At 42.4% G+C, this 15000-nt stretch overlaps 1 protein-coding gene across 1 annotated transcript in view; it reads left to right on the plus strand.

The window, feature by feature from the left end:
- The first annotated feature begins 13248 nt into the window (after window positions 1-13248).
- Window positions 13249-15000, plus strand: part of CDHR3 (cadherin related family member 3) — a 71653-nt gene continuing 69901 nt past the window's right edge. Inside the window, 1 exon segment of the mRNA XM_017874673.1 lies at window positions 13249-13294. Coding sequence (XP_017730162.1) covers window positions 13249-13294 — 46 coding nt within the window.

The raw sequence follows: 15000 nt of genomic DNA on the forward strand, positions 1-15000 counted from the left end.
ACCAAGAAGGGGGTGCCCTCTCCCCATGCCCTCACCCAGCCCTCAACACTGTGTGGGCAAGTGGGAATTCAGCCAGACATCAGTGTAAACCTCAGAGATACAAGGAAAGGGGGTGAAGAAAATCTGAACTGTAACTCAGTTCTAAAACCAGATGCCCGGGAAGTTGCTGGATCTGACTGGGTTTACCTGAAAATAGCTAATTTGAGTTTTCCACAATGGTTTGAGAAGGCTCAAGATGAAAAGTAAGGCCAGAAACAGGAAAAATAAAGTTATCTTTTGCCCACATTAAGTCTGTGTTTTATGAAATTAATGCTTGTTATAAAAGCTGTTACTTATTGAATGCCAACCTTATAGCAAGAACTTTATAGATACCATGTCATTTAATTGATATGATTTTATGTGTATATATTACTATTCACAATATATAAAATTAGAGAGATTAAGTTACCTGCCTAAAGTCATCCTCTTAATCATCAGTGCAGCCAAGATTTTTGTCTATACCTATACAATTCTAAAACATATTCTCGGGGTTGGTGGGAGCCTTTGCCTAGTGTAGTATTTACCCCATTGAATTTTAAGCCACATGTCAAGAGCTTAGCACTGGGCTTCCTTGCAGAAGCTGAACTCAGGACACCTTCCTGGGTCTTTTCTTCCCCAGGCAGATGGTGTTTGCATCATTACTTGCATTACTTTGCTTTCTCACTGTCATTTCTATAGTCTTGGCTTCACCTTCTCCTTCATCAGTCTGTTCAGCTCTCTCTGGCTGGAAGGTTTTTCTTGGAAGAGAAGACTGAAGCACAGTTGGTCCTCACCTGAGATGCAGGAGTCTGGCTTCTCCTTTCTAGTTTCCCTATATTGTATTGCTACCATTTCTGGGTCAAAATATCTGCTTACCTCATCCATCCATTCCCGCTTTACTCCATCAGTTATTTTTTCAAGAAAAGCAATAGGTTTGGGAAAATACTAAGCTTCAAAACAAGTATAAACTGATTTCCCACAGTCAAGATTAGCTTTCTCTGATGCCCATAGGTCAATTTTTCCTTCTGTGTTGGACAAGATGTATCTTGGACATGGATGAGATAGAAGTTGGCCCCATTTTCTTTCCTTTTATTAGGAAGAGGCTAAGTAACACTCATACAAGCACAAAGTTGGTAGTTTGTGGAGTTAGGATTCAAACTTGGGTCCACTTAACTGCAAAGTCAGTACTGTTCCTTTTCTACCATCCCACTTTTCCAAAGGGGTTCCCTACTTCCAACTATACCCACAAGCAAAAAGGCAGGTATAGGGCATCTCCTCTGTGGAAGAACAGTATTCAAAGAGATGTACACATTTAAAAACCAGTCTCATTAAATCATGATACCTTCGCACATGTGTAGATCCACACACAGATATATCTGAGGGCCACTTTAAGCACTGTTGGCAGAGCTTTCACTTTCTATCTATCATCTTCCAGATCAGAGTTCCCCAAAGCAGAGGACCTCACCTCCCTATGTGCTGTGCCCTTGGGAATTCTGTGATGACAGTGATGATCGTGTCCAAATAGCTAGTGGCCATCCACTCCCACTCGTCAGGCCCTTCCTCAGGACTCTGTTCAGCCATGGTGATTTGCCTGTTCAGTAGCCACTGTCCTCCACAACCAGATTTTTGTCAGATAATATCTATATTCTCACATTATCTGTTGAGGGACAGAGGTGGCAGTTTGGAAGATTGATTGGAAAGTTCTAAGAGATGGTCAATGAAGCAATTATAGCAGAAGATGTTGTCTGCATGCGAAAGTGCTCTCTGTAAAGCAGTATATGCAGATCAGTCATTGGCTGCTGCTTCTATGTTCCTCCTATTATTATTAACCACACTTTTGAAGTAGGAGAAAGATAGCAGAGCTGAAGAGCCAGAGGACTGGCATCCGTTCTTGGACCTCTGCTAACTGGTTTGTGAGTTGGGCAAATCATTTATACTGTCTTCTTATCTAGAAAATGCAAAGCTTGTGTAGCTATGAGTATAATCAACTAGATGTCCAGAAAACTTTCAATTACTGGCAGCTCTATTAGGAGCCCAGTGGACAAAGAGTTTTCTTATTTTTAATATAGTAGAGACTTTAAATGCAGGGTATGGAGGGCCCACAGGAGCACCAAGAGCTGTTTAAAAGTCCAACTGCTTGAGTTGGAACTTATTTGAGAATGCAGGTTTAAATGTACAAACACTCATACACATACACAAACAGAAGAATCTCATATTAAGATATAATAAGCTTCTGAAAAGATGGATATTAAGTTAAATTTTTTTGAATTGAAATATTTTGATTGCATGAAGAGAGTATACCAGTTTTTTTAAAAAAGGGAAGAGACTCAAGTCATCAAAGCTAAGCAAAACCAAACCAAATAAATGCAACTCTAAATTTTTGTCTTGCAAGAACTCATATTATTATTTGCTTTGAAAATTAAGATTATTTTCCTTTGGAGATCGGTTTTAATTAAACATACCTGTAAAGGATTATGATGAAATAACAAAATGATTTGTTACATGTGAAATGTTATCTATGAAATTTTGTTATTTTAATGTTATGTTTCATATACAGTAAGACTGTGGTTATCTGACATTACTCAGCAGAAGTCCTGATTTGTAGGCACTTCTGTCAAATCTATTTAGACTTATGGTTTTGAAAACATAACAAAGCAAAACTTTGATACTAATACCATCCACTCAATGAATTTGTTTTTCAATTGGTAACAAATCAGTTGAGCTTTAAAAAGTTATAAACTTGTTATCCTTTCAAAAAATAGAAAGTTACAATAGGACTTCAAGAACAGCTAACCTCATAGTCTCAAAGCAAAATTAGAATTTTAAAATTATAAGACATTAGGGATAAATGAAAGGCTTAAAAACTACCAAAAAAGAAAAGACAGCTTTCTGAAACCAAATACCAAAAACAATGTTAGGCCAACAGCAAACTATTCATGGGTAGAAATAGGTATTAGAAGACAGGGAGAACATATCTTCAAGAAATGAAGATAAAATAACTGTTGACCTAGACTTCTATACCCAGCTAAACTATTATACACACGCCAGGATGAAATAAAGATTTCCAGACACACAGAACTAAAAGTACTCACTGACTATACACTCTGGATGAAAGAACTACTAAAGGATGTAAGAAAGAAGAAAAACCTAGAAAAAAAAATTGAAAGAAGAAAAACTGCATAAAGAAAGCTATTAAATATTTTGATAAATATAAAAGTATTGACAGTATTGATGGTTAAATAAACACCCCTCATTTGTGTGTAGAAACAAGGAGATACTTAATTCTAAATAACAGAAAACCTAGAAAATGGGAAGGAGGGTTTCAGAGGAAAGTTAAAAACTGGCTAAGTTCTTTCTTTTGGGAGGAGGAAAATACAAATAAATAAATACATCAAAATAGTCAGAATTGCTAAGTAGAAGACTGCAAGGTCAAAAGGACCTGCTGCCTGTCAAGAGGCTCTCTTTGGTCTTGTTGCATGAGCTGAGGTGAGTAAAGACATAATTTCCAGTTTAGGCAAAGGCAGGGAAGGAGGGAGAACACTGAGTACTTTGGCCTGAAGAATCAGACTTACTTTTGGCACCCACACTGAGATGTGTTTCACCCACTGCTTTGTGCAGGATTGGATTACTATGTACAAAGCAGAGGGCTGATACACACAGAACACTGGGTCACCCACATCTATGCAAATGAGGGGACTGAGGCCAGGAAAAGCAAGTCTTGGATTGATTCTTTCACACAGGGGGAAAGTTCCAGCTTTCTCTTGAGTGGCATGGTGTGAGCTAAAAGAAACTTAGTTCCTCTTTTCTTCCAGGTGCTGTGTGAAACAGGCTAGAGGCACATTTCCTCTGATTGATAGTCCTATCCTAAGCTTAACTACTCTTTGAATGTGAAGGGAAAAGTATTCCCATATCCCCAGCACTCTGGCTAAGTTGGCTAAAGAGCAGTTGTTGGAAAGAGAAGTTCCCATTGGATCCCACCTCACACCTTAAGGAACTGATATGGAAGGAAGTACTGGGAAGGGCATGGTCCCTTTAAATGATATGGAAGGAGGCAGAGAAGTGCTGAGTAGAGAAGGGCTTGGTCCCTGGCTAGGGCTCCACACTGGGGCCTGTGCCCATGGACCTAGGTGAAGAAGGGCATTTTTGTTTTTCTGCCCAAATGTTGCATTTCCCAAGACCACCCTGGCCTGCCACACCCCTATCCTGTGCCCATAAAACCCCTGAGACCCTAGCAGGCAGACACACAAGCAGCTGGATGTCGAGACAAGCACAGCAGCGGAGGAACACATGGGCAGCTGGACGTCATGAGGAAAGTACTGACAGGCACTGGCATGCTGGCAGAACACGTGGAATTTGCCTGGGGCAGTTGGAGGAGAGGCGGGGCCTCCAAGTCACCTAACTCCAGGGGAAAACCATCTCCCTTCTGGCTCCCCCATCTGCAGAGAGCTACTCCCACTCCATAAAACCTTGCACTCATTCTCCAAGTCCACGTGTGATCCGATTCTTCCGGTACACCAAGGCAAGAAACCCCGGATACAGAAAGCCATCTGTCCTGGTGATAAGGCAGGGGTCTAATTGAGCTAACACAGGCCGCCTACGGACGGCTAAACTAAAAGTGCACACTATAACACACTTCCCCTGGGGCTTCAGCTGTAAACATTTACCCCTAGACACTGTCGTGGCATTGGAGCCCCACAGCCTGCCCATCTGGTCTGTATGCTCCCCTAGAAGTTTGAGCAGCAGGGCACTGAAGAAGTGAGCCACACCCCCATTGCACGCCCTGCAATGGGGACAAGGAACTTTTCCCATTTCAGAACCATTCCAAGGAAATCAGAAGCTTATATTTGAAAACAAAACCATAAAAGTATTAGAAGAAAATAGGAAAGTATTTATTATTATCTCAGAGAGAATCCTTTCTAAGCAGCGAGCAAAAATTGAGCCATAGAACACAAGGTGATACATTTGACTATATAAAATTTTAAAATTTTATGGCAGAAATCCCTAGAAACAAAGTCAAAATCAAATGATAAAGAGGAAAAAATATTCGCAATGCATATTACAGATAGAGTACTAAATTCCTTAACATACCAAGATTTCCTACAAACCAGTAGAAAATATACCAACAACCCAGTAGAAAAATGATAGAAATGCCCAATTTTACTCATGAGAAGGAAATGCAAATTGAAATGAGATACAATATTTTAACCTAACAGATTGGCAAAAGTAAAATGTTTGATAACACTATATTGGTGAGGATTTGGGGGATTCTCTCACACTCTCACATGTCAATCGTAGGAGTATAAATTGGAACAACTTGTTTGAGGAGTATTTTGGCAATGTCTATCAAAAAGTTAATGTTTTCTCCCATTCAAGTCCATTTTAAAAAATTTAGTCTACAAATATACTCTGGTATGATTTTATATAGATTCAAAGATGTTTATTGCAGCATTACTTGTAACAGAAAAAAATTGAGAGCAAAGCAAACACCCATCAATAGCAGACTTGATAAATATGTGGCACATCCATACAATGGATATTATGCAGTTATGTAGTTACTAAAAAGAATGCACTGATACTATGCATGCACCATTGATATGTTACAATGTCCCAGATATAGTAAGAGGAAAAACCAAGTAAAGCAGAGAGGATATAATATGCTTCCATTAGTAGCATGAAGCACAGACTATGTTTCCATAAAGCAGAGACTATGCTATTGAGTATATGTTTGTATATGCATAGACTGTTTCTAGAAGGATTACAAGGCTGTGACAATAATGGCTCTCTTTGAGGAGGGAAACAGCTTCTGGGGAAATGAGATAGACAGGAAGACATGTTTTTCATTGTTTACTCTCTTGAAGATTTAGAATTTTGTATTGTGTGCATGTATTACCTATTCAAAATAAATTTTTTTCTTAAAATTGAGCTTCCCTAAGGATAAATCAGCTGGCATAATGCCATAGGGTGAGCCATGCTATTTCATACCTCTACGTTGTTAATTCCTTTTGCCTTTACCCTTCATTTCTTCAGCTCACTCCTGCCCTTGGAAACCTTCTCTGACAGCTTCACTCTTGACCTGAATTTGATTCTTTCCCTCCACTCTCCCATGCCCCACAGCTCAGGCATGCTGTGGGGAGTTCAGTGGAGGCATGCCTGGATTACTTGGTTGTAATCCTGGGCTTACTGGTTTGTCTCTGGACTGGGGCTGAGTTCCTTGATGGGAGAACCATGTCATAGCAGACCTTCCACCCTGATGGAAGCACAGCACTGCCATGTGGTGGGCTTCAAGCAGAGCCACAGCTGGCTGACTGGATGGATGGAAGGAGGGGTGCTTCTACAGCATTTGTTGCTTGTGGCCAGGCATTTTCATCTGTTTTGTTCTCTGCTATAACCTTAGCGTGCACAACAGGGCTTGACACACAGTAGGTAGTCAATATTTGTTGAGTGAATAATAAATGTCACCTAAAGGGAGAAGGGGAAGAAGGAATCAGCTGGCATGAAGATGTTTGAACAAAGTGGCAGAGAGTGTAGGTAGGAGAAGACCCATAGCTTGGGATAGGGGCTCCAGGAAGCCAATGAAGGATGCTGGAGAAGGATCTGGCTTCAAAGCAGTTAGACATTTGCCCACAAGAATGACCTAGTAGAGTCTCCATATGACCTGGTAATTACACTTCTAGGTATTTTCCCAAGAGAAATAAAAACCCATGTCATGCAAAAACTTGTACACAAATGTTCGTAGCAGCATTACTTGTAATAGCCAAAATGTTGAAATAACCCACATGTCTATCAACTAATTAATAAGAAAATTAAATTGTGGTATATCCATACAATGGAATAATATTGGCTTGGTGCAAAAGTAACTAAAAGTAATGGCAAAAACTGCAATTACTTTTGCACCAACCCAGTATTATTCAGCAATAAAAAGGAATGAAGTATGGAGCCATACTACAAAATACATGAACCCAAAGAACATTACGCAAGTAAAAGAAGCCAGTTACAAAAGGCCACATATTGCTGGGTGCGGTGGCTCATGCCTGTAATCCCAGCAGTTTGGGAGGCCAAGGCGGGCAGATCACCTGAGGTCAGGAGTTCGAGACCAGCCTGGCCAACATGGCGAAACCCCGTCTCTACTAAAAATACAAAAATTAGCCAGGCATGGTGGCGTGCACCTGTAATCCCAGCTACTCAGAAGGCTGACAGGGGAGAATCACTTGAACCTGGGAGGCAGGGGTTTCTGTGAGCTGAGATCGCACCACTGCACTCTAGCCTGGGTGATAGAGTGAGACTCCATCTCAAAAATTAAAAAAAAATTTTTTTAAAGGCCACATATTGTATGATTTTATTTATATGAAATGCCCAGAATAAGGAAATCTATAGAGATAGAAGGTAGATTAGTGGTTGCTAGGGTTGGGGGCGAGAGTTAGAGGAAAACTGAGAGTAACTGCTAAGGATTGAAGAGGTTTTTCTTTGGGGGGGATGAAAATGTTATAAAATTGATTATGGTGATGGTTGCACAACTCTATGAATATACTAAAAATCACTGAATTGTACACTTTAACTGGGTGCATTGTATGGAATGTGAATTATATCACAAACTATTTGGAAAAAAAATAAAAGAATTATCTGGGGACGTGAGCCCAGAGGGCAGGCAGCCCAGCCCACACTCACAGAATGTGCCCTGGAGTCAGGTGGGGCTGAGCCCCAAGGACGTCTTCTTAGTCACTCTTCTACCCGTGAAGCCAGGAAAAGGACCCTAGCAGTGGGTCCTGAGAGCCTTGGCTTCAGAGGAGCCCCTCCCATAGTCCTCAAGGCCAGTCGGGGAATGCAGCTCCAGGGTTCTAGACGTGAGAAGGGCTTTGGGACTTCTTTATTTCTATCCCTGCAAGAGCTGGGGGGCTCTCACTGGGTCGATGTTTGGGGTGGGTGTGAGAGGAGAGCATGGCGCAAGGCAAGGAAGTAGAAAGCCAGTTCAGTGATTCCACGTTTTTTGAGCACTCGCTCTGCATCTGGCACAGTGTTAAATGCGAAGCAATTGGAGTGCAAAGAAGCATAAGAGCCGCTCTGTCCTGGAAAACTTGCCAAGGCTGCCTGGAGACAGATGTATAAAAGATCCATGCGATGTGGTGCTAAAGCAGTGTGTGTGCTAGGGCAGTGGCCCACAAAGAAGACACGGGGAGGGATGTGTTTCCATTCTTGCAAGCAGCTTTGTGCCATCTGCATGGCACCATTGCTGCGAGCATGGGTCTTCCCTGAGTGCTTTTCCTGAGGGAGGCCTGAGATGGGGGGGGTGCTCGAATGGTGGAACCTGGGTGTTCTGTTCTAGGTTTTGGGTTCCTGGAAGCCCATAGTTTCAGTCCTGAAAGAATGGACCATGAACAGACCTGCCCCGCAGATACAAAGGAGAGGAGGCTTGTAGGCCAGCCCACCAACGCCCGTGGAGCTGCTAACAGAGCCCAGCCATTGCACAGTACTTCTGTGTCTCATCTTAAGGCTGTAATATTTAAAGTACAGACAAGTACAGTTAGTTAATGATGGGGATACATTCTGAGAAATGCAGTACTAGGCAATTTCATCATTGTGCGAACATCATAGAGTGCACTTACACAAACCTCGATGGTATAGCCTATTACACACCTGGGCTCTATGGTAAAGTCTATTGCTCCTAGGCTACAAACCTGTACAGCATGTTACTGTGCTGAATACTGTAGGCAATTGTAACTCGATGGCATGTATTTGTGTATGTAAACATAGAAAAGGTACAGTAAAAATACTGCATAAGGCCAGGTGCGATTGCTCACACCTGTAATCCCAGCACTTTGGGAGGCCGAGGTGGGTGGATCACGAGGTTAGGAGTTTGAGACCAGCCTGGCCAACATAGTGAAATCCTCTCTCTACTGAAAATACAGAAAACTAGCTGGGCGTGGTGGCGGGTGCCTGTAATTCCAGCTACTTGGGAGGCTGAGGCAGGAGAATCCCTTGAATCCAGGAGGCAGAGGGCAGAGGTTGCAGTGAGCCGAGATCACACCATTGCACTCCAGCCCAGGTGACAGTGCGAGACTCTGTCAAAAACTAAAAACTAAATATAAATACTGCATAAATGATTTTTTTAAATGGTACACCTCTATAGGACACTTACCATGAATGGAGTTTGCAGGACTGGAAGTTGCTGTAGGTGAGTGAGTGAGTGGTGAGTGAATGTGCTGGCCTAGGACATTACTGTACACTACTGTAGAGTTTGTAAACTTAGTCCACTCCATTTATTTTTCAAATTTTCTTTCTTCAATAATAAATTAACCTTATCTTACTGTAACATTTTACTTTTATATTTTAAAACTTTTGGCTCTGTTATAATAACAGCTTAAAAGACATCGCACAACTGTACAAAATATTTTCTTTCTTTATAGCCTTAATCTATATTTTTCTATTTTTTTAAACTCATAAAACTTTTTTGTTAAAAATGAAGACACAAACACACATTAGTCTAGACCTGCACAGGGTCAGGATCATCAATGTCATTGTCTTCCACCTCCACGATCTTGTCCCACTGGAAGGTCTTCAGGAGCGATAACACACATGGAGCTGTCATCTTCTATGAAAACAATGCCTTCTTCTGGATACCTCTAAGGACCTGCCAGAGGCTGTTCTACAATTAGCACAATTAGCTTTTTTTTTTTTTGAGATGGAGTCTCACTCTGTCACCCAGGGTGGAATGCAATGGTATGATCTTGGCTCACTGCAACCTCCGCCTCCCGAGTTCAAGAGATTCTCCTGCCTCAGCCTCCCAAGTAGCTGGGACTACAGGTGCCCACCACCACGCCCAGCTAACTTTTGTGTTTTTAGTAGAAACGGGGTTTGCCACATTGGCCAGGCTGGTCTTGAACTCCTGACCTTGTGATCCACTTGCCTCAGCCTCCCAAAGTGCGGGGATGACAGGCGTGAGCCATGGTGCCTGGCCAGCTTTATTTTTTTTAATAAGTAGGAGTATACTCTAAAATGCCACGTATACATTTATTATCATCATAAGTGTTATGTACTGTACATACTGTATGCACTAGACTTTTGCATGACTAGCAGTGCAGTAGGTTTATTTCCACCAGCATCTCTCCAAACACATGAGTAACGTGTTGCACTATGATGTTACAACAGCCACAACATCACTAGTCGACAGTAATGTTTCAGCTCCATTATCATCTATGGGACCACCATTGTGTACAAAGTCCATGTTTGATGGAAATGTCGTTATGTGGTGCATGACTATATGTTATAGATTATGTGAGGGTAATTGGGTTCCAAGTTCCAGGTCAAAAAATGTTTGGACCTCAACTCCTTTGCTAGCAAATTAGACCCTTACAGTAGCTAGTTCCCAGGGAAGTCCCCTGAAATACTCTAAGGACCTGAATCACTGCTGAGCCAGACAGCATGTAGGAAAAGACTCCTGGGTCTCATGTGAAGCTGGAGGGGTGCCTGCCCTGCCTAAGAGACCCATTCATCCCATCCAGCTGAGACCTTCGTGGACGCAGGACAGCTCAGCATGCTGGCAGTCAGGGACAGGAGAGCCAGAGACCGCAAGGTCCCATTCAGCCTCTGTGCGATTCAGGCCCAGTTGGGTCTCTGGTGCTAGGACTAGGTGATTTCAGAGGGAGATGGGAATTGACACATGGGCAGCAGCCCATGGCAATGGCAGAAACAACCTCGGGGCTGGAAACAGAAGCTGTAATTACAGGAGAAAACACCCACAACCAATTCCAAAAGATGACCCTTTTGCTCCCTAGAACCAGGGAAGGCAAGTAAGGGGAGGCATGCTATCCTGGTAAAAACAGGGCAGCATGAAAAATGCTGTGCAGTCAGGCTGAAAATTAAACAGATGTGAGTTTCTTTAATGCAAAAGTTTAATTATTCTGACGTTTTCCATAACTTAATCTGAGCCATTGCTTCAGCTTTAATTATGCATAATGAAATGGATTATTTACAGTAACTCACATGTCAGGAAAAACTGAGAGGTGAGAATTAGTAGCTTGGCAACTGTTGTTTATTTCTCTTTTTATTTGGCCAATGTATATTGAGTATCTACTATGTTTCGGCCCTTGCTAGGGTCCTATTAGGAAAAAATAGTGTGGCACATTCCTGTAATATCAACACTTGGGGAGGCCGAGGTGGGAGAATCGCTTGAGCCCGGAAGTTTGAGACCAGTTTGGGCAACATAGGGAGACCTCCTCTCTACAAAAATAATTTAAAAATTAGCCTGGTGTGGTGGTGCATGCCTGTGGTCCCAGCTACTCCAGAGGCTGAGGTGGGAGGATTGGTTGAGCCCAGGAGATTGAGGCTGTAATGAGCTATGATCACACTGTTACACTCCAGCCTGGGAGACAGATTAAGAGTGAGATTCTGTCTCCAAAAAAAAAAAACCACACACACACACACACACAAAGTATTTTTAAAATACATAGTATGGGCCAGTTTCTTTCACTTCTTTCTCTTGTGTATTGCTTGAGATGATACTGTGTAGCAGGTATTATTTTCCCTGATTTACATAAGTGAGTGGAACTGAGATTCTGAAAGGTTAGGTAAATTGCCTAAGGTCACACAGCAAAACTCCATTTTGTTTTGTTTTTTGTTACCATCTATGTGCTTCAAACAGAGAACTATAGACTAACTTTCCTAATCTTACTACCTTTCCTTCATGCTTTATACAGGAAAAGTCAACTTTTCTTAAGGGAAACGTTGTTATTTTGAGCAGGAAAGTAAATGACAAAAATTGTACTTTGGTGAAATGAATCTAAGTTTCTGTAGGATGTGCTGTGGGCCAGAGCCCAGGCCAGAGGCAAGGACCTTAAGCCAGGGCAGTAGCAGCAAGCCTGGGAAGGGGTCTGGCAGGAGGCACCTGGAGGCTGGAAAGGGCTTGTCAATTGTTTGGATGTGGTGGAAGGGAAGAGCAGCCTTGCCACCCTAGGTTTGGGATGCAGGGGACACAGGGGACACTGGCAGGCGGCGTGGCCTGGGTCAAATCCGTCACTCTCTGAGCTTTTCTTGCTTGGCACCCTTGCAAATAAACACCTTCCTTTCTATTGCTGCAAAAACCTCGGTGTGGATATCTGGTTTTACTGCAGCGGGTGAGCGGACCCCAGTTTGGTTCCACAACACTGTCTCCCTCTATCCCTCGTTGGTGACTTCCGTGTAGCAGGTGCCAAAAGCTGGTTCATTTGTGGGGCATGTGTGTAGTTTTCAGAGTGCCTGTGGGGTCTCATCCAGACTGGGAGGTTCTGACTCAACTCCCCACCTTCTTCACTGCATTCCTGCCCCCAGCCTTGGGTTGCTGCGCTCTCCTCCCCTAGCTGGCAGAGGAATGGGAGAGATGGTCCAAGCCTAGCTGCCTTCCACTGTGCACACTACTTCTCTCACTGCACCATGTCAAGGCGACAGGCCAGTCCTCGGCCATCCTCTCTCTGCTCTGCTGTTGCTCCTTCTCAGTGGAGACTAGACCCCAGCCTGCATTTGTTCACATGTCACGTCTTGGGCCCTGGCACAGGGCTGTGTGGAACAGCAAGACATCGTGAAGGGCAACACCTGCATCACTCGCCAGTGGGCGGAAGCCTCACAACTTCAGTAATCTTCCTTCACAGGCTTCTTCGAGGCTGGAGGGGCAGTGGTGAGGGGTGGAATCAGAGGGCAGAGTCTTCCACCTCAGGTCAGTCTCGAGGAGGGGTCTGCTCCCAGCTCTCAGATCTTGTCTTTAGAACAAGTGCCAGTTAATTCCTGAGTCTGAGTTCTACTCATTGATTCAGGACAGCAGAATAACTCCCACTTCCCAGCCCTGTTTCTGAGAATGATCACAAGCCTGGCTGCAGGGCGACTGACACCATTGTGGGCCGACTAAGCATGTCCAGCTCTTAACTGTCGTCTCCGTGTCTTGGCTTTCTCTTTTGCCTTCTCTTTTGGAGCTCTCGGTTGAGGCACTTGGTGAGTGTGGACTTTTAAGGTGAACTCTGAGCTGACCAGGACTGGCTGATTGGTCTTTTGGGTACCATGCAGTCACAGAAGCAGGTAATCAAAGAACAAACAGTCCTGTGGTGTTTGGAGTCCCTCCTGGCTACCATCAAAGCCTCTGTTTGATTTCTTACATGGCAACAAAACCACGAGGAGAAGCTGAGTGGCGTCTGGAATAAACTTTGGGTGTAGACGGGATTCAGGCTGTGGCTAATGTGCTGGAAGCACACACAGTTATGACCATCAAGTATGCAAGAAGCAATCATTCTCCTGGCTCTCCTGGGTGCCATGTCAGGTGGGAACTCAATTTTGCTTTGGAACCTTGCTTGCCTACTCGGTCTTCATAATACCATTGTATGACAATGTCCCCCAAAAAGGAAATTGCCCCTGGGAGGCTTGTTTAACTGAGGGCTTAGCTGCAATAATGAATGAGGTGATGCAGTTCTAGGGAGCCCTGGGGGACCGGGTAGGAGCCCTGGAGAAGAGAGATGCTTGAAGAGCCTAATCTAATCTATGTTGGTGTAGACTTCACTTTCCCTCTTGGGTTAACTGGCCTGCATTTGGTAGTCCTCCTGAGATCTAAGCTTGGGAAAATAGTGTTGGTAGCAGAGCTTTGTGTGTATGTCAAGTGAGTCTTTGTGGAGATTCTGGCCCTTCTCTGGAGCCTCGTAGGGCAACTTGAGGTTGACAAGCGATCCTGTGAGGAAAGTGAGTAACTGAGGAAAGTGAGTAAAAGTTTCTTTGTTCCTCTTGAACAAAGAAAATACCATCTGATAGAAGGGCCAAAGACTCAATCTAGTGATCCTTTTACTCCCTCTTCTTCATTCAAGGGCATCAAGAATCTTAGATGATCTTTTTTATGTCAGCTTGGATTATTGAAATTGAGCTTTTAAAATTAAATGTTATTTCTGAATAGGTAGTATATGCATAATGTATAGAATTTAATTATGTCAAATTTGCAAATTAATTTAGGGATAATTTACATCTTTGATGAATTATGTAGTGAAATACTTAGAGGAGTGTCTGAGTACATAGCAAATGCTTAGTAAGTGTTAGTGAGTATTACTTATGATCTTGAGTCTTCCTAATCCAAGAACAGGGTTCTAGCTACTTGTTTGAGTCTTCATTTGTTTTTCTTAGGAGTATTTTGAGGTTTCCTTCACGGAGATTTGGCACATTCTGATTATGGTTATTTCTAGTTATTTTACTTTTTCTTTTTTTACATTTGTAAATGGAATCTCTTCTTCCCTACATCTTTCATCTGGTTATTGTATGACGTATGGAAATCTATTAACAAATGATCTTACTATTTGGCATGGTTTTTCAGGTGATTCTCATGAATTTTCTACATTTGAAAAAATGAACATTTATATTCTTCTTCTCCTATTTCTATAGCTCCTATTTTTTTCTTGTCTAACTGCCAGGCCTGGACATTCTGATCATTATTAAATAATGACAAGAGTGTACATTCCTGTCTTGTTTCCCATTAAGCATGATGTTAACTTTTGGTGTGGGAGAGAAATGTTTTATACATTAAGGAGGTGGCTTTTATTCTTGTTAATATAAGAATATTATTTATTTCTAAATAAAATATAATAAATAAAACTAAATGTAAGAATATTTGAGTACTTATTTCTAAATAAAAATGGATTTTTAAGTCAAACGCTTTTTCAAGATCTATGAAAATGACCATTTAAGTTTCCTCTTCGATATGCTAATAAGATAAATAAATAACTGGGTTTCCTAATATTGAACCCGCTTCTATCTTGGGCTTTTCAACTCAGCAGAGGGCAGGATAACCTGTGAATGTGAAGTGGGCCATAAGCAGTTCAGACTGTCACCTGAAGTAAACATTTCAGATTTCCCCCAGAAATATGGGCTTTTAGGGCCATAATCATTTGAGTGGAGGTGAGTTTTATTGTCACTGGGGAAAGAGTGAGGTTAGGAAGAATCCAATTTCTTACACTGAACACTCTCATTTGGAACTTTATCAGAAGTGTG

Source organism: Rhinopithecus bieti, unplaced genomic scaffold (genome assembly GCF_001698545.2).
Source record: "Rhinopithecus bieti isolate Rb0 unplaced genomic scaffold, ASM169854v2 scaffold_7414, whole genome shotgun sequence".
Classification (NCBI taxonomy): domain Eukaryota; kingdom Metazoa; phylum Chordata; class Mammalia; order Primates; family Cercopithecidae; genus Rhinopithecus; species Rhinopithecus bieti.